This window comes from Myxocyprinus asiaticus, chromosome 2, assembly GCF_019703515.2.
Source record: "Myxocyprinus asiaticus isolate MX2 ecotype Aquarium Trade chromosome 2, UBuf_Myxa_2, whole genome shotgun sequence".
NCBI classification, from domain to species: domain Eukaryota; kingdom Metazoa; phylum Chordata; class Actinopteri; order Cypriniformes; family Catostomidae; genus Myxocyprinus; species Myxocyprinus asiaticus.
In genome coordinates this window covers 5,940,123-5,961,289 of record NC_059345.1, presented here as the reverse complement: position 1 = coordinate 5,961,289, position 21,167 = coordinate 5,940,123, and the positions used below count along the sequence as shown (strand labels likewise).

Below are 21,167 nucleotides of genomic sequence, written 5' to 3'. Positions count from 1 at the left end.
TTGTTGCACTGCAGGAATGTTGTTAAAATAGGAAAAAGATAGATATGTAAAGGTCAGTGCGATGCCCAGCAGAAGAGAAACACAGTTCACTATCCCAGTAGAGCTGCTATTGAGGTCAGAGTGAAGACTCACTGTGCAGGACACACTGGGCTTTTACAGCCTTTCTTTGCTTTTGATAAATGTGCTGCATGAATCATTGTGAATGATGGCAGAACCAATCCCAACCACACACACACATCCTAGTCTGTCAGACAGAATCCGATATATTTAGACAAGCAGCATAACAGCTGATACAAATACTCTTCTCATACAGGCACAAATCAATTACAGTGCTTTAAACTTTACACACTGATGATATTGATGATATTAGTTGCAGATCAGATCTTGTTGCATCCATATTATTTATAATAATAATATTTAAGGCATATACCCCCCCCCCCGCTAAGGCATGTTTTACATACACAAACATGCACACACACACACACACACACACACACTATAATATATGTACATATACATATATATATATATATATATATATATATATATATATATATATATATATATATATATATATATATATATAGAGAGAGAGAGAGAGAGAGAGAGAGAGAGAGAGAGATATAGATATAGATATATATATATATATATATATATATATATATATATATAGATATAGATATAGATATATAGATAGATATATATACACACATACATCATATTAAAATTGGTGTATGTACCAATATATCATATCATATGAATTGGAGGTCAACCAATATTAGATTTTGCTGATAATCGTAAAATAATCGATCTAGTTGAAAGAAAGGTTATAATAGACCATGTGTGCAAATGACAATAAGATGACTTAAGACATGTGACTATAGTTTTAAAATCGATATATTTTAAAATGTGTTAAAAAAATAATTTAGTCTTTCCTTCCTATGATAGGGTGGGTCATTCAGAGGCTACAAGAGGCCAAATTGAATTAAATCCCAAAAGTAGATTATCGTGCAATCAAAATACCAATAATAACCAGAAAAGGAAAAGAAAAAAGAATCTGGTGCACAACGCAGGACACTTCAACAATAAAAAAGCCAGAAATCTCTTATTTTGAAATGTATGTCCTTCACTGCTTCCAGCTACTCATGTAAACAGAAAAGGGAAATAAAATATGTACTCTTACAATCATCTACAAAGTATTACAATACAAACACTTCAAAGTAAACATTGTCCTATTTCATCAACAGATCATCAGGGATCGCTTGTCATAAATGTCCAGTATTCATTGATTGCGAAACGCTCTGATGCCACACTGAATCTCGTGTTCTCCGCGTGTATTTCACTTTGAAGCCCCCAGCACACGCAGATGATTCGTTTATTAAATTAAATCGTAGCTTTTTAAAGTTTAATAATGACATTAGGGTCACATCAAGATTTCAGTCTTTATATCCCTAAATTTAAAACCTACTTAAATAATAATTAAGACTTTTGTTATACTATTTAAGACATTTAAGACTTTTTATGATCTTACATTTTAGAAAACTGAATTTAAGACATTTTAAGACCTTTTAAAGACCCGTGGGAACCCTATTTTAGTCCTAAGGGGCACCACAAAATCTTAAACATTTTGATTTTAGATTAGATTCTTTATTTTTATTTTAGCAAGTACAACAACATTTTGAGTGACACAATCCTAAATGCAGCTCTAAGTCAAAGACAAACATCATAAATATAAAATAATAAAAAAAGATCATATATAAAATAGAGTAGCAGGATAAAGTAACGAATAGTAAATGATTACATCTTATCACGTGGCTTGTTGAGCGCGTTACCGCGGAGAATAGCGTGAAGCATCCACGCACATAAATGACATCTCCTGTGATTTATGTACATACACTGTTGGACATTGTTTTATACAAATGTTAAAAATGAATGAGTGTGTGATACTTTGCTTCTTAGAAGTTCACAGTGCTATAAGTGTCTGAAGTTGGAGAAACTCTATAAAATACATACCAACCTATATGTAGTAAACACCCGCCCTGCCCCATTCTTTAGCCTATATGATGGATAGCATTTACATCCCGTCATTTATAATGATACGTTCTCTGACTGCAGGCTGTCTAATGTATTCATACCGCAATAAATTCATCTATATGCGTGTTTTGCTCCCACCACAACTGAGCTGAGCGCTCATCACTCAAACAACTCAAAGCCCAAGTAATGGTTGCTCAAGTATCGATTTTTCAGCTTCATTAAAAATGACTGAACTGCATGTTGTAAATAATAAAACCCTTGCGGTGTAGAAAGCGTTTGATCTATCGAAGAAGCCGTTTGTGTTTTAACGTGCATGTTCAAGGTCATATCTGCCGAAAAACTAAGAATGGAACTTTCTTGTTGTCTTGAATGTCTTGTTTCCCCCCACTGCGTCCTCTCCAGACCTTTCTTGTCAATCACATCCTTGACTCCCATTAAATTCTCCTGGACCTTACAGCCCTTCCGCTCGCTCACCAGTTCCCATGAGCCCCCTCCCTTTACAAAGTACGGTATCATTCCTCAATGTCATGGCACGCATTGATCTGCTTCTAAAGCCCTTACCGAGATTTGGCATGGCCAGATACAAAGCTACACTGGGCAATCCATCACGCAAACTCCACGCTTGCTGTGACAGCCCGTGCTCTCTTTTACACACACACACTGGTTGAGCCAGTGCCTGTCAGTTCCTCTGCCCCGGTACTGACGCCTAGAGCGCTGGCACGCAGCAACATGGCTACAATTAGCGCATCCCTTTGACAAGTACCCAATAAGGGTGATCGGCACCCTCCTCTACTCTCTATAAACAACTTCATTGTGCAGGTCTCAGGACTTCCACCCAAGGGGAGGCAGGTAGACGGCCAGAGTCAATGATGCGTACAGCATCACTCCTGCAAACTCATTTAATTGCTTTACAAAAGTTCCACGGATTGTACAATGGAACAAATAAAATGGCTTTGATCTTAAAGTAATATTATAGGTTTTTACAACTCCGTGGCATGCTGATGATTACCACAGACAAAAATGTTGAATACTTACTCAGTACGTAAAAATGAACGGGAAACACTTTTACAGTAATGCACTTATAATGGAAGTCTATGGGGCAAGCTTTCTGGAGTGTTTCAAGGCAAAAACCTGAGGGCCTATTTACACTTAGTCACGTCATGCATTGATTAGATTGCCATCCGACTGGGTATGCACATTCCATTACACTTGGCCACATAAATGTGTCTCCACAAAACTAAAATAAATGAATGAGAAACGTGTTTACAGTAATACACTTACAATGGACATCTATGGGGCAAGTATACTGAAGGGTTTCAATGCAGAAATGTACGGGCCTATTTACACTTATTTACGTCATGCAACAATTGGATTGCTATCCGACTGGGTATGCACATTCCATTTACACTTGGTCACACAAATGTGTCTCCAAGAAACCAAAATAAACGAATGGGAAATGCATTTACAATGAAAGCCTATGGGGCCAACCACCTGGTCTTATTTGGTGATTTTTAGTGCTTCTATGAAGTTCCCCTCAAAAATAGTAAAAAAAAATTAAATAAAATTGTGGGCTGCATTCAGGCTGATCAGGTGCAGAACTAAACTGAACAGAACCTGAACATATACATATGATATGAGCTATCAATGTCTAAAATAATGTGTACAATTTACAAGTAATAACACTGAGTTTACATTCATTTGTATTACAAGCACTAAAAAAGTTACTATCACTTTAGGAGTTCAATGTGCAATTTGTGATTTATATGAATATGATTTTTTTTATTTGAAAGAACAGAAAGGGTATTAAAAGACACTATTCAAGGAAAGTGGAGTGCAGGATCTCATCTTTGATGCACACACATTACACGGAAGAAATGTTCTGTTTTAATCTCAAGCACTTTTCAACAAAACAAGGCGATTTTCCTGGTATGCTAGTACTTACATTTCTAAAAGCTAAATTCATACACTTTAAACACTTCAAGGACCTTGTGCAAACTCTGTTAACAGTATAGAAAAATAAAGCTCAATAGGTGTAAAAATCAAGCGATTATGATTTATGATCACATGGACAGAAAACAATGTTGTCAATTTCAAAATATTGAGTTTTGCCTCGATACGGTTCGTCATTTTTTGGTACGCAATATATCGAAATTCGATATATTGTCCCATCCCTACAACCACAGGTGTAGTTCAGCACATTAACTATAGACTAACGTTCGACAACCACAAAGTGTCCAAATATTTGTAATAATTTTGATAGTGTATCTATTGTTTTATCATTTAAAACCGAAAAATTCTTTTTGTGATCTATTTTGAAAAGTATGCTTGTGCCAACTCTTTTTAAAATAAATGCCACTTGCTTTAATTTTATTTAATGCAATGACATACAGTACATCCATTTTTAAGTGTCGCTCGTGTCCCAATACTTTTTGGGGCGACTAAACTGTTGTAATTATGTGTTAGTGGATGGACTGTACCTTCTGAGCACTGAACTCTGGCAGCATAATACAGGTGGCACCCACCCAGAGTGGGCACATCAGCTTGTTTACGATGCCATGCACATGATGGAGGGGCAGCGTGTGCAGGATGACATCATCTCTACTCCATGCCCACTCTGACACCAAACCATGAACCTACAAGAGATGAAAACACAGATGTTTAATTATAGATGCTGTTCAGTTTTTTCATGATTACCAGGGTTCACATGTTTAAAGCGTGATAGAATCATTGGAAAGCCAGAAACAGGCCAATGTCATTGTGCTCAAAACCTTCAAATCAGCAAAGTGATTTAATATTAACTGTTTGAGTTCAAGTGGACTGAATGTTCCATACAAGCAATTCTTCAGTTTTCATTGTGTTCTGAATTTCATTATTTACCACGTGCAGTTGGGCTGATGCATGCGCTCACAATCACGTCAACCTGAATTAGGTTGAAACATCCGCACTAAACCAAAATACTCTGTAGACTGGAATGGATATCTGTGGACAATGCTGTCTAGCATACATTTAATATTAAATTAAGCTATTAATTAATTTACATTTTGATAATTCACATTTTAAATGGAAAAATACCTAATTCCTTTTTCAAACGTACTTCACACAATCATCCCTCATGCATATACAACCAAAACATTCTAGATCACCACAATGGCAAACACAAAAAAAAATCTGACTTTCGACAAAATTGCAATTACGGATGCTCTCATACTATACGACAAGGTTCCCAAGTGGGTATTCACAAACCCCTGGAGATTCATGATGAAACTGCAGAGGTTTTACGAGATTATGAAAGAAATTCCAATATACAGATCTGAAATGTAGGTGGGGCTCTAACGCATTTTAGCCCCTCACAGATTTTCTATTCCAAATTTATATTCAGTCTAAGGGGCCGTTTACACGACAACATTTTCAACTAAAAACTGAAAACTTTTTATGTGTTTTGGCTGTTCGTTTACACGACAATGGCGTTTTGGGGCCTGAAAGTGCAAACTTTTGAAAACGGGGTTCAAAGTGCAAGTTTTTGAAAACGATGCCGTTATCGTCTCCGTGTAAACATACAAAAACACGAATTTGTGAAAATGATGACGTCATGCGCACGTTTATTACGTGTTCAGTCTATAGGCATGCGCGCGAGACATTCAAAACTATAATGGCGGACTACAGGACTGTGTTTGTGCTGCTCAAGATTTTGAGTTTATTGACGCTTCTCCAGCAAAGTGTAGATTTACTGCATCACTACTACGACCAGCGATCGCCATCTTCATTGTTTGTATTCACCGCTCTGTGGAAGAATGCTTATGTGCGTAGGCGCGTAGTGTTTCTTTACAATGTGGCATCGCCAACTACTGGCCTGGCATGCATAATACAACGTTTTTAGTCGTTTTCGCGGATCCGTGTGAATGGGAATCGTTTTGACAACGTTGTCGTCTGTACGCGAAACTTTTCAAAAACGCAAAGGAACAACGCTTCCATTTTTAGTACATCGTTGTAGTGTAAACGTACCCTAATTGTCAGTTCAAAGCACCACCCTCGTTGTTTCATTGAATATCTCGGCCTCTGAGTGGACTAGAAGCTCAATCCAGGTGTCATTAGAAAGCTGAGATGATATATAACATTTTATCATCAATAGTCAAAAACGTATTTTTTTTGATGATTTGTTTTGCATGCTTTTCCTTCTGGATGGCATATTTTGTTCTGGACATCTAAGATATAACACTGGATTATTCAGCCAAGCAAGTACAAAATGGTTAATTTTTTAGAAAACTCCCTAAGGTAAAAGCAGATATAACATTTTGGCTACTTGAGGCTTCCAGCAGCAGTTATCGGAGCATAAAATAGACATTTGTATTTGATGACTTATAGAAGTAATATTTCACTTTGTGATTCTTCTGAATCTTTCGAACTGAAGGATTAGGGCAACAAAATTAACTGTACAGTCACATTCCTGAAAATGAGAGTTTTCTACAGTATTTGATATATGACTTGTCCATTTAGGTTCTTTGTGAAGGACTTTTATTTTCATATAAATATTTCTATCCCATTTCCTCTAGGGGACACTAATTTTCAACGCGAATTTTTTTAGGCCTTATTTTGTTATTTTAAGTAACATAAATGCAGATGTGATGGTTATCTCTGAAAGGTTTTTTATTTTTCTTCACATTTTAGAATAATAGTAAAGTCATCACAACTATGGAATAACAAATAGAAATATGGGAATTATGTTGTGACTAAAAAAATCCAAAATAAATCAAAACTGTGTTATATTTTAGCATCTTCAAAGTAGTCGCACTTTACCTAGAATTTGCAGAAATGTACTCTTGGCATTTTCTCAACCAACTTCTTGAGGTATCACCCTGGGATGCTTTATAAACAGAATTGAAAGAGTTCCCATCTATGTTGGGCACTTATTGGCTGCTTTTCTTTATTATGTGGTCCAAGTCATCCATTTCAAAAACTAGTTTTGTAATTAAATAAATATGTTGGCACAATTATATTTTTGTCAACAAAACTAATTTCAAACATTTAAGCATACGCCTTAAGATCAAAAGATTTTTAAGATTATGAGAAACATTTCAGGCAAGTGACCCCAAACTTCTGAAAGGTAGTGTATAGATTATACAGTATATATATATATATATATATATATATATATATATATATATATATATATATATATATATATATATATTTTTTTTACTTTTTTTTTTACAAATGGTAAAAACTACAAGTAACAGTAGCTACTGTGAGCTGCATCATAACAACAGTTTTGGGAAACATTGCATATTAAATTTCACAGCTTGCTAAAGTCACACAATAGTCACCTCAAAGCAAACTGTGATTAAAAAGCAAGATTTTCCCTTAGACTGCCATTGTTCTCTGAAGACACGAAAAATTTACGCCAAAACAAAATATGTGTAAAAGTGTCAGAAAAGTAATAGCGCACTTCTCTACAAGCTGGTATCTACAAGGTATCATTTATGTCTATAACACAAACGTACAGGACACGTTACGTGCCTATGTTTAGTTGAAATCTCTCTCTCTCTTATATATATATATACATATGTACATATGTATAGAATAACATCACAAAAATAACACTTTTACCATCTTAGAAAAAATATATGGAATTAGATATTAGCGATAACAACATGCAACGTTGTTCATTGCAAATTCATTTTATTTATTGAAAGGTTTGGGATGGGAATTCACAAGACAAAAGAGCATGTGTGTGTGTAACTGTGGTGAACTGTGAGGTTGACCAGCAGCAGCTCCGTCCACCCAATGAGGAACACACAAGCTTGAGCTTGACAGAAGAAGCCTTCTTAATTGAGAGTGATCTAATTTTCCACCCTAATGGAAATGCAGGTCAATTTTGGTTGGGGAAAAAACTGCAGTGCCTTGAGTGCAGCATAAAATTAAATAATCTGAGTGATTATTAAGAGAGTTCAAGTGGAACAAAAGTAAAAGAACACAGCGACAGCAGTGGAGGGAGGGGCTCTCATTCCACAGCTACAGTTCCCAACAAGTATAACACTGCTAATATTAATCAAACAGTATTACACTGAATAGTGCACAACTATAGCAACCTCATAAAACAATAGCTTGAAACATCAAAGTGAGCCAAACTTCTGATGTTCTCATTTGATTTAAATATGTTATCGATCATGAATTTAGTTTTGAACGGCATGTCAAAAAACATGCCTGTTAATACTGTTTGATATGGCGATTATTTTACTACAATAATTTCTGTCAATCAATTTGAGGCACATTCTGCTGAGAACGTTTCCAAAACTATTTAATCTTAATAGATTTTATGAATGATTAAAAAGAATCTATCTATCTGTCTGTCTGTCTGTCTACCGCCTTACTATTTTTAAGTCATAATTTCTGTTTTCTAAGGTTTAACAAAGCAAAATCTACATATTTTCAAGTACCTTCCCAAACCTGCTTAAGTACTCAATTTACATCAGCCAAAACATTAAAACCACCTGCCTAAAATTGTGTAGGTTCCCCCTCGTACCTACAAAACAGCACCAACCCACATCTCAGAATAGCATTCTGAGATTATATTCTTCTCACCACAATTGTACAGAGTGGTTATCTGAGTTACCGTAGACTTTGTCAGTTCAAACCAGTCTGGCCATTCTCTGTTGACTTCTCTCATCAAAAAGGCGTTTCTGTCCACAGAACTGCCACTCACTGGATGTTTTTTGTTTTTGGCATCATTCGGAGTAAACTCTAGAGACTGTTGTGTGTGAAAATCCCAGGAGATCAGCAGTTACAGAAATACTCAAACCAGCCCATCTGGCACCAACAATCATCCATGCAATTATCTAATCAGCCAATCGTGTGGCAGCAGTGCAGTGCATAAAATCATGCAGATACGGGTCAGGTGCTTCAGTTAATGTTCACATCAACCATCAGAATGGGGAAAAATGTGATCTCAGTGATTTGGACCGTGGCATGATTGTTGGTGCCAGACGGGCTGGTTTGAGTATTTCTGTAACTGCTGATCTCCTGGGATTTTCACGCACAACAGTCTCTAGAATTTACTCCGAATGATGCCAAAAACTAAAAAAACATCCAGTGAGTGGCAGTTCTGTGGACAGAAACACCTCGTTGATGAGAGAGGACAACAGAGAATGGCCAGACTGGTTTGAACTGACAAAGTCTACAGTAACTCAGATAACCGCTCTGTACAATTGTGGTGAGAAGAATATCATCTCAGAATGCTATTCTGAGATGTGGGTTGGCACTGTTTTTGTGGCACGATGGGGACCTACACAATATTAGGCAGGTGATTTTAATGTTGTGGCTGTATGTACGAACCAAATATCACTGGTTTACAAAGCTGCATCTATCTGAGAACATGTACTTGCATGCAGCATAAACATTCATTCACCATGGCCTGCAAGCTGCTGTGGGTGTGTAGCACTCCCTTCGGTCTGCCCGTGGTTCCACTGGTGTAGATCAGCATGGCTGGCCTCTCCGCCCAGTCTGAGATGCTCTCCCCAGGAAACGCCTGCATGTCCTCTGACTGCAGAGTCTCTAGGATGGAGTTGGAAAGCTCCAGGCAGGGCAGCCCGAGTTTCTGGGCCAACGGCTCAAGGGTGCCCGTGAAAGGCTGTCCAGCCACCAGTAGTGAGCTCTGGGAGTCTGCAATGACATATTCCAGCTCACTCAGAGGATGTTTTCTGTACAGGGGCACAGCGACGGCACCACACATCCAGGACGCCCACTGGGCCACAGTGTAGGATGAGTCATTGTTGCACAAGAATGAGATGCGCTTGCCCTGCAGGTCTCCTGATGGACAAGCGAGCACTTTGGTAATGCGTCCTGCCAGGCTCTTGCTGTTTTTGTAAAGCGAGTGGTAGGTGTGGCTCCCACTGTGATCAGTAATGGCAACATTGTCTCCATATGCAGGAGCTTTAGAGAAAACCGGAGCCACCTTCCCTCCGGCTACATTGATTTTGAGGCTGGATGATGCATGTGCTCGCTGTTCAACATTTCTCAGGAGCCACTTCAGGGGTCTTCTGCTTTCCCTACAGTGAGACCATCCTGAAGACCAGGAAGTGTGTAAGGACAGCATGATGAGCGATCGCACAGGAGGAGCACACAAACTTTATCATATGATCGGCAGTCTTAACAAGGGAACAAAAAATGAAAGAAAAAAATATGAATATACAGTACATATAAAGTGACTAAAAACAAAAACAGGCATTAAATCAACATTTTATTTAAGCAAATTAAGAGGGGCTATGCTTACTCTGTAGTATATACTGTATACTGCCTTGCCTACAATAACTAAGCTTGGAATAACATACTTCAATACTACTCTTACTATTTCTGCCTTATTGAATATCTATATAGATACAATAGATAGATGGACAGACAGACAGACAGACAGAAACACAGATTAGTACATAGCTAGATAGAATGACAGAACGATAGACAGACAGACAGATATGTAGACAGACAGATGGACAGACATAAAGATAGATTGACAGACAGATATGTACATACAGTAGCTAGATAGATAGATAGATAGATAGATAGATAGATAGATAGATAGATAGATAGAAAGAGTAAAAAAAAAGTATTTGCCCTCATCCTGATTTCTTCTGTTTTTGTGTACATCTCATCATAAATTGATTCAAAAATTCAAACAAAACCTATCATAAAACAAAGGCAAATCTAATTAAACACAAAATACAGTTTTTAATTATCCAATATGAACTGGGCCTGTTTGAAATGGTATTTACCCCCTTAGTTACTAAATCCCCAAATCTATGAAACTGCATTCATAATGGGGTTTAGCTGGACTAGACACACCCAGACCTGATTACTGCCAGTCCTGTTCAATCAAATCATCACCTAAATATAACTTTTTCAGCTGCATGACGTTAGCTAAAAGGTCTCACCCAGTAGCACACTATGCCAAGGTTGAAAGAAATTCCTGAAATTATAAGGATACAGGTAATTGAAATACATCAGTCTGGGAAGGGTTACAAAGTTATTTCAAAGGCTCTAGGAACCACAGTGAGAGCCATTATCTCCAAATGGAGAAAACAGTAGTGAACCTTCCCAGAAGTGGCCGACCTTCCAAAATTCCTCCAAGAGCACAGCGCCGATTCATCTAGGAAGTCACAAAAAAGCCAAGGACAACATCCAAGGAACTGCAGGCCTCTCTTGCATCAATAAAGGTCACTGATCATGACTCCACTATCAGAAAGACTCTGGCCAAAAATGGCATCCATGGAAGAGTGGCAAGGCAAAAACCACTGCAAACCCAGAAGAACATTAAGGTGTTTTGAATTTTGCCAAAACACACCTTGATGATCCTCAAAGCTTTTGGGAGAATGTTTTGTGGACTGATGAGTCAAAACTGGAACTGTTTGGAAGACAAGGGTCCCGTTACATCTGGCATAAATGAAACACAGAATTCCACAAAAAGAACATCAAACCTACGGTCAAGCATGGTGGTGGTAGTGTGATGGTGTGGGGATGCTTTACTGCTACAGGGCGACTTGCAATAATAGAGGGAAACATTAATTCTGCTCTCTACCAGAAAATCCTAAAGGAGAACGTCCGGTCATCAGTCAGTGAGTTGAAGCTCAAGCGTAACTGGATTATGCAGCAAGACAATGATCCAAAGCATAGGAGTAAGTCCACCTCTGAATGGCTCAAAAGAAGCAAAATGAAAGTTTTGGAGTGGCCTAGTCAAAGTTCTGACTTGAATCTGATTGAGATGCTGTGGCAGGAACTTAAACAGGCAGTTCATGCTCGAAATCCCTCCAGTGTGGCTGAACTAAATCAGTTCTGCAAAGAAGAGTGGGCCAAATTTCCACCACAGCGTTGTGAAAGGCTGATCTCCAGTTATCGGAAGCATTTGGTTGCAGTTGTTGCTGCTAAAGGTGGCACAACAAGCTATTAAGTTTAAGGGGTCAGTTAGTTTTTCACATTGGTGATATAGGTGTTGGATAACCTTTTTGCTTCAATAAAAAAAAAAAAAAAAAATAATAATAATATAGTATATATATATATATTTGAAAACTGTATTTTGTGTTTACTCAGATTGCCTTTGTTTTGTTATATCTCATTTGAAGATCTAAAACAATTTATTATGAAAAATACAAATACTTTTCCACAGCACTGTAGACAGATAAACAGACAGACAGATATAAAGGAAGACAGACAGAGAGATACATAGATAGATATAGCAAGAGAATGATAGATAGAATGATAGATAGACAGACAGACAGACAGATAAATAGATAGAGAGACAGACAGACAGACAGACAGACATGTAGACAGACAGATAGATAAATATATATACATACAGACAGAAATGTAGACAGACAGAAAGATAGATTGAAAGGCAGACGTGGATAAACTAGCTAGATAGAACGACAGACAGACAGACAGACAGATAGATAGACAGACAGACAGACAGACATACAAATAGTATGACAGACTGACAAATAAATAGATAGAGAGACAGACATACAGATAGACAGACAGACAGACAGATATGTAGACTGACAGACAGACAGATAAATTGATAAGACAGAGACAGAAATGTAGACAGACAAATGGACAGAAAGATAGATTGAAAGACAGATGTACGTACAATAGCTAGATAGAACGATAGACAGATAAATAGATAGACAGACAGATATGTAGACAGACAGATGGACATACATACAGACAGATAGATAGACAAACAAATAAATAGAAAGACAGACAGATAGATAAATAGATAGACAGACAGACGGACATACATACAGACAGATAGATAGACAGACAAATAAATAGAAAGACAGACAGTAGATAAATAGATAGACAGACAGATAGTCAGACAGACAGACAGACAGACAAATAGATAGATAGATAGACAGACAGACATACAGTATATGTTGACAGACAGACAGATAAATAGACAGACAGACACACAGTATATGTAGACAGACAGATACACCGATCAGCCACAACATTAAAACATTAATATTGTGTAGGTCCCCCTCGTGCCGCAAAAACAGCGCTCTGAGATGATATCACCACAGTTGTACAGAGTGGTTATCTGAGCTCAGAAAGTTACAGAAATACTCAAACCAGCCCATCTGGCACCAACAATCATGCCACGGTCCAAATCACTGAGATCACATTTTTCCCCATTCTGATGGTTGATGTGAACATTAACTGAAGCTCCTGACCCGTATCTTTTGATTTTATGCACTGCACTGCTGCCACACGATTGGCTGATTAGATAATTGCATGGATGATTGTTGGTGCCAGATGGGCTGGTTTGAGTATTTCTGTAACTGCTGATCTCCTGGGATTTTCACACACAACAGTCTCTAGAATTTACTCAGAATGGTGCCAAAAACAAAAAACATCCAGTGAGTGGCAGTTCTGTGTACGGAAATGTCTTGTTGATGAGAGAGGTCAACAGAGAATGGCCAGACTGGTTTGAACTGACAAAGTCTACGGTAACTCAGATAACCACTCTGTACAATTGTGGTGAGAAGAATATCATCTCAGAATGCTGTTCTGAGATGCGGGTTGGCTGTATTTTGTCGTCATGAGGAGGGAACCTACACGATATTAGGCAGGTGGTTATAATGTTGTGGCTGATCGGTGTATGTATACAGACAGATAGATAAATAGATAGATAGTCAGGCAGACAGACATATAAATACATAGATAGACAGACAGACATACAGTATATGTAGACAGACAGATAAATAGGTAGACAGACAGATAGGTAAATAGATAGATAGTCAGACAGACAGATAAATAGTCAGACAGACGACCGACAGACTGTACTGCAAAAACAGTTATAGTATTATACTAATATGCTATTCCAAACACAGGCAGACATTACTTACAACAAACAGCAATATTTTTTAATCTAATGGCAAGGATATTAACTTAAAGACATTCTACAGATAAAACTAACACCAGGTGACAAAAAATAAGTCTAAAAATGTTGCCTTTATAATAATAATAATAATAAACCATATTTATATAGCACTTTGTGCTTAGTAATAATAATAATAATAATAATAATAATAATAATATAGAACTTAAAACAATATTTACTAACTGCTTTACAGGATAAATGTATGTACATAAATATAGACAGGCCCCTCCAAAAAACATCCATAACATTGAAGTAACAGGATACACCAAGATTGGTTTTAAAGTGTGTTTTTGCATTCTCCAAACAGCAACAATGTTTTACTGTACACAACTCATTGATAAGTCACCTTTCTGAAAAGTGCATGGCTTTGTGATAAAACACAGACACAAGAGGTAACCTACATTAAAATAAACTAAATTAAAAAATAATAGATTAATTCCAATACTGCAAATGTTATTTTTTTACACATACCGCATTTAGGTATAAAGAATGAACAGTCAAGCAAACAGAACATAATCATAAACATGTTTAAAGCGTGTTATCTCGCACTCTTGCGTTCTGAAAACACTCCGATTTAGCTAGGTTATTTAAAATCATTCTATTGTTGCTAAGCAACTCTACACATTACAATGACAACTAAAACATCAGTCTTCTTCAAACATTTGCAGAATAATGCACGGCCTACCTACTGTACAGTACAGTGATGCCGGAGACGGTGCACCGTGTAAAATCCCGTGTGGAAACCGAGGCGGAGCGGAACCTTTATTTACTGCACTCTTCACACGGGACGTCTCTCCTGCTGTATTATCGCAGTGGTTTGCATTTTGGAAGATTCTCATGTATTATACAGTTGATTTTTACTTTTAATGTACGTGTGCTTATTCACTTGAGGATTACATATTAACTAAAATATTAACATTGCTTCCATAAATACATTTTTGGGCCTGAATCATTTTCAGCATTGAATGAAAAGAATGAGTAGGCTATAATTAAATAATACAATGGAATTTGAGTACACTACAAGTCAAAAATTTGAACATACTTGACTAAATTTTTGTCTCTCAAGATCTTAGAGGCATAGTTCACCCCAAAATGCAAATTATGTCATCATTTACTCACCCTCATGTTCTTCCAAACCCAAAATACCTTCTTGGTTCCATGGAGTGCAAAAGGAGATGTTAGGCAAAATGACAACCACACTTTCATTGTTTGTAAACAAAAAATAAATAAATAAATAAATGCAATGAAAGTGAAAATGTTGACTGACGTTTACATTCTGCCAGGGGCTAAATTGCGGCGTAACGGCCCAATTTAATACCAAATTAACCCCTGCATACTGCCTAACTTCTCCTTTTGTGTTCACTAGTTTGGAATGTACATACATTTGTGTAAATGATGACAGAATTGTCATATTGTGGGTGAACGTTTTGATCTAAATGCTTATGCTTAAATGCTTCGAATACGTTTTGTAGACAAATATAAATAGTGTCTACATATACATTTCTTTACAAAACCGTTATTATATTAATGGACAAGTTGGACCAGATAATGAAGGACAAATCTTCAATACTGTTTACAGCTCAGGGTGGGCATCATGAAGTTGGTTTAGAGAGTATGCAGAGCTGTAATCTAGACAAAGGATGGCTACTTTGTAGAAGCTAATATGTATGATAGTTTTAATTTGTTTAACGTAACATGTTTAACGTGGTCACTACGTAATTCCAATACTTCATTTGTGTTATTTAATAGTTTTAATGACTTTACTATTATTCTTAAATGAGTAGGTGTGTTAAAATTTTGACTGGTAATGTTTATAAAAATAGCTGAAAATGTCAGAGACAGACAGACAGATGGACCGAAGTTGGTTGGGACTGACATCTTAGCGTATATTGTGCCATCACACTGTTCTCACCCAAGCTTTATCATGCCAACTAGTTTTGGCATCAGCTCAGAGCACGGGCGCACTTAGCCACCAGCTGGCAGTCGCGGGCCTCAAATGAGAATTGTTCCGATATGGCATTCATTCAAAAAGTTCCCGCTTCCCCAAACCCCTTCGTGGCAAATAGGGATGGCATGTTCCTGCAAACTGGAAGCTTTGTCTGAAAATCTCCCCTCCAGTTTGAGAAATAGTATCGTCAGCGAACGATCCATTCACACCCAGAGAAAGAGCTTGATGCGAGGATACCCTTCTGGAGGCTGAAATGAATCAAGGATTCTCAACACATTGTGTGGTATGTGATGCAGATATTTTGATGCAATTCCAAGTGGATGTCCTTCCTGTTTTGTGAGGAACATTGGCGATCAAACATGATTTTCTTTTTGCTGTTATCAGGCTTGAATCCTTGGAGCACTGTGTTTTTGGCACAAATTTCAAATTCCAGGTGCTCTTCAAAGATATCTGATCAGAGCGAAGAGCAAAAGGTTATCGAAGAGCAGAAGGCAAATTACGTTTGATGCGCTGCCCCAATGGCTGTCCGCCAACCTGGTATCTTCACAGTCACAGTGTTGGCAGGTAATATGTCCGGCAGTGGGCGCCAGCTTCCCCTTTGGTTGGCACAGGATTCGCTGAAAACTGAGGGAGAAACGGGAAGCCCCCTCTTTTCCGAAGGATTCTGAGAGTGAGAGGGAACGGAAATCAAGGGGTGTTCCAAAAACATGTGTCAGTTTGGCACCAGATGAGAAAGTCTTGGCAAGCGCCTCACTCTACCCCTCTTGCCCCTATTGGAACACATGGCACGTCAGCAGCGGCATCTGGCTGCGTTGACTCTCAGCAGCTGTGCTTTGTCTTCGCCAGTTGGGATGCTTGGCACTGCCACTTCATCAACTACCTGTGGCTTCTCCTGGGCGCGGAGCGGGCGATGAATTATTTGGCACTGCAGCTGCAAAACTTGACTTGTTTCCAAGAGTTACTGTAGTGTAAACACATGCGAGATTCATGCCACTCACAAACACGTGTGTCGCATCTGTGTGTAGTTTATTCAACATTGGGAATCTGGTCTCTGGAGGAAGTTCAGCCTTATTATCATGTGGAAACCTTTGTACTCTGTTACACAAGAATCTTCAGGAACTTACAGCTGTTGCAAACTTTGTTGCTTGCCCATACTGAAGAATGAGAAGTGTTTCTTTTAAAATTGAAAAAGCATAAAGGAAGTGCTACAACATATGATATGCAAAGACACCCTTGCATGGATTATGCCACCAAAGAGTTCCTCAAGGATCTCTACTGAGCCTTACAGTGCAATGTTGGGGAAGCTGCTTTAAAACTGTAGCTTTCCAAGCTGCTCACAAGTTGTTAAACTACCATCAAGCTATGCTTTTAAAAAAGTAGTTAGTTACACTACAAGCTATTAACAAAAATTACCCATGGTTTCCCAACAGTAACCATAGTTTAACCATGGTATTTGTAGTAAAACCATAGGAAGCACAAAAATAACCATGGTTACTGCAGTCATGGTTACTACAATATGTAGCAAAACCATGGCAGAGACTATTTAGCATAGACGGGCCACTTCTATTAAAATGAATGGGAGAAATTGGAATGCCCAGCGGTCAACAGATATAGAAAGGAAGTCCCGCTTTACAGGTAAAAGAGCCAATCACCTTTTAGATACAGACATTGCCTGTCAATCAACTCGAGAACACGCATGCGCATTAGCTATACTGTGTTTTTAAGCGTAATCTGAGGTGAAGTTGCACAATTTATAATACCAGTGTTGCCAGATTTTACTGTTGTTTTGAAATATGTTCTTTGATCATAATCTTGACCAACCGTTTTGGAGATTTCGGTCTTTCCCTATTTAAGTAGATAGGAGCTGCACTTACATGCCGCTTGTATACATAGAAAAAGAGATGGCCACCAGTGGGCTGACTTGCTAGAAAGACTTTGATCATACGTGTATACTATTACTGTATCAAAAAACCATTGTCTCTCCCAAAAAAGCAAACAAAAAACAAAACTTGTTAACTACAATCATGGTTAAAACATTTATGGTAACTACAATGTTACTTTAGTAAAACCAAGGTTAATTTTTGCAAGGGTTCAACAAATCGGATGACAACATTAAATGAAACAAATTTATACTTAACGTACACCAATAAACTAGAAAACAACTTATTTGATAAAACTAAATCGAAAAATAGGGATTTACAGCAGCAGTTCGCTAAATATCTCACTTAAAAAAAGCAAGCAAATTCCCTTTAAAGTGTCATGAAACCACCCTAGATCAGCACCTGTCGTTTACACCTCAGACTTTGAAACAGGGTCATGAAATGGGCGTGAAAGTATAGTATGTAAAAATATGGGCAGGTAGTGGGTGGGAAGGGGGAGAGGGAGAGGGTCAAGCACAACGACTCATTTACGATAGAGATGGCTGAACATCAAAATGTTAGAGGAAACAGAAGCAAAAGAGTTTTTGGCACTTTGCTGTATATCCATCATTGGGACAAAATAGTTAAACTCTAGTGACAGTGTTTGTGGCGTAATGTTGATTACCACAGAAAATAATTTTGACTTATTCTTCTTCTTTATCTAAAGAAAAATAAAATCACATTCAGTAAGGCACATATAAAGAAAGTAAACGTCCAATATACAAAATATTAATGACACACTGTTTCAAAAGCAATGCTTATACATGCTCTAATATGTGTTAACATGACAGGTAACTTTCGCAGATGTTAAGGACATTGCTTAAAGTTTCATTTTTTAACTGCAAAAACAAATTGGCTCAAAAAGCACTAAAATAAAAGTAAAAATAACCACTTCACCCTTAAAAATAAACATAATGAGTGCTTGTTTTCAATGATGTGACAAGGTGTCCATATCTGTTAACTTCAAAAAAAAAAAAAAACGTGTTTGGGATTTCATGACCTTTTTAGGCTTTGTGGGGCTCAAGTGAACCAGTGAATCATTGATATAAACTGCTGTAGTTCATTTACATGAATTGTTCAAAAGAACCAATTCACAAAAAAAGGAATCAGGGTTCCCAAAGCTAAATTTAAGGGAATCGTTTATTTTAACCAGTTAATTTACACGAACTGTCAGAAACAACCGATTCACTTAAATGATTAGGTTTCCCCAGCGCTACAAGAGAGAGAGGACGGTTTAGGTGAGCGCATTTGTTTACTCCCTCTGCTTCATTTCTGCGCTTGCAACATAATGTGCCAAATGTAGTACTTTGTGACGCTACAACACCACTCGTTGGAAAATGTAGCTCGTTACTGGGAAAGCTATTGTGAAAAATGTAGTTAAGTTAGTAGCATCACTACTTTTAGGGCCTTGAGACACATTCCAGACGAAACTGGTCAAGTCTAAATGCATCTGGCTGTTCAAGTCACATATGTAAACTTTACCCCACCCAAACAGCGCTACGTCAGCATAGGAAAAATGCGAAACATAACAGCTGTCGCCGAATATTTGCATAGGGCTTGCGTCATGCAGTAAATAATAACAATGAAAGAGACGACTGTAGGATAGACAGAACTTTTTCCTCATTTATTTAATGCAGGCCGCTGATTAAACTGAAACTAAACACTGAAATGAGCGCAGCTAACGCGCATGATGCACCTTACCTACGAGAAGCCCCGAGGGGAAAAACACACAGCGCACCCATACACAGACACACGCGCACTGGGCAAATTCACTTGGAATCAAATAATAAAGCACATATTTTAAATTCATTCAATTAGCATAATCACTGAAGTGAACTCGCGGGAATTGAAGATCGCATTTATATCCGTTTGATGGAGACACATTGATGTGGCCAAGTGTAAATGGGATGAGCTTATTCCATCGGATAGTAATCCGATCAGTAAAAACAAATGAAGTGGCCAAGTGTAAATAGGCCCAGTGTTAACTACTCCCCAACACTGCTATTATGTTCCATAATTATTCCGTAATGCTTAATCCAATGGGATAACAAACACAGTGCTCTTTGCATGGAATTGTGTCAAGCTTCTGTGATATATTGTGTTATCTGTCAAACCTCATCATTTAAATTGGACTGCTAATTAAAACATCTACCATTAGAGGTCTGTTGTCTGATTTGCTAAGATTTTCCCCAAATGTCCTGTTCTACATATATCAGTTTTTAAAGCAGTTACAAGCGCTCATCATTCGGTCTCTCCAAGGATAACTGTCATGTTTTAAATGTTGCAAAAGTTGCGAAACCTCCAGAGCATCTCAGCGTTTTAATAAATAAAACAATGAGCTCTGCTCTTGTCGAGCCGGATGGGAAAGGCGTGCTTAGTTACATCAGAATGGAGCAGGGAAGGTAACATCAGGCAACACATCAGACAAAAACATGTCAGGCATTGTTTTTTAAGTCATCACTAGACATCCGTTACATCCTGAGGTCTGACACTAGCATCCGCAGAGCCACGCGACCCAGATTGGATTGAATTTTCTTTACTGGTTTTGTTTTTATGTGTTGTTTTTGAGAGACAGATTGTATCTGTCAAGACTCAAAATCAGTAGCTCAACTCTTTTTTGTTCAGCTTCTGGTGACCCACTGGGACTTTGGCTCCATCTGTGCCAGTCTGACCCAGTTTAGCCCAAGGCCACGTCCAACTGTTCATGTCCCGAGCATATGTGTAGTTGTAGGGGGATAAGCGATCCTCACCACACTGGACCTGACTACTGTCTGCCTCTCATCTCATAGCATATGCCAGGAACAGCACTGGCCTTCAGGACCCAAACACTGGAAGTCTTTGAAATTATAGTTCAGTGTTAGTGTTTCCAGAAAGCTGAAGTGTGCAATTGCAAAAATAATCACTGTGTTCAAACAGATTCCAGGAAACTCCCCCAGTCTTTTGCTGGTTGTACAAACAGATAGTCCTGTCTCAAACTCACACCAGTTGACTTTACATATTAAGCTGGGATACGAGAATTAGTTTAACACATCAGTTTTAATTTGAGATAGGGAGAAAGATAGAGTGAGACAGAAAGAAAGAAAAAAGTGTGTGTCAGTGAAATTGTCTATTTTGATTTAATCAGGTGCATGATGTAGATATTTGCAGAGATATTAAAGGAATATTTCAGGTTTAATACAAGTTAAGCTCAGTCGACAGCATTTTGACTCGTTCTTCCTTTACTTAGGAAAAAAAAAGCAAAAATCGAGGTTACAATGGAAGTGAATGGGGCCAATTTTTGGAAGGTTTAAAGACAAAAATGTGAAGCTTATAATTTTATAAAAGCACTTAAATAAATTCTTCT

General features: G+C 37.8%; 1 protein-coding gene across 2 annotated transcripts in view; it reads right to left on the bottom strand.

Moving 5' to 3' along the window:
* acsf3 (acyl-CoA synthetase family member 3) overlaps window positions 1-14,678 on the bottom strand; it is a 59,961-nt gene extending 45,283 nt beyond the window's left edge. Inside the window, exons 1-3 of one of the 2 annotated variants that reach the window (XM_051721086.1) lie at window positions 14,643-14,678; window positions 9,437-10,175; window positions 4,512-4,667 (exon numbers count right to left, since the gene is read on the bottom strand). In XM_051721086.1, coding sequence (XP_051577046.1) covers window positions 4,512-4,667; window positions 9,437-10,123 — 843 coding nt within the window. In that variant the 5' untranslated portion in view covers window positions 10,124-10,175; window positions 14,643-14,678. The remainder of the gene's footprint in view (window positions 1-4,511; window positions 4,668-9,436; window positions 10,176-14,642) is intronic. The other variant, XM_051721094.1, reaches the window with a different exon arrangement.
* Between the last annotated feature and the right edge of the window lie 6,489 nt (window positions 14,679-21,167).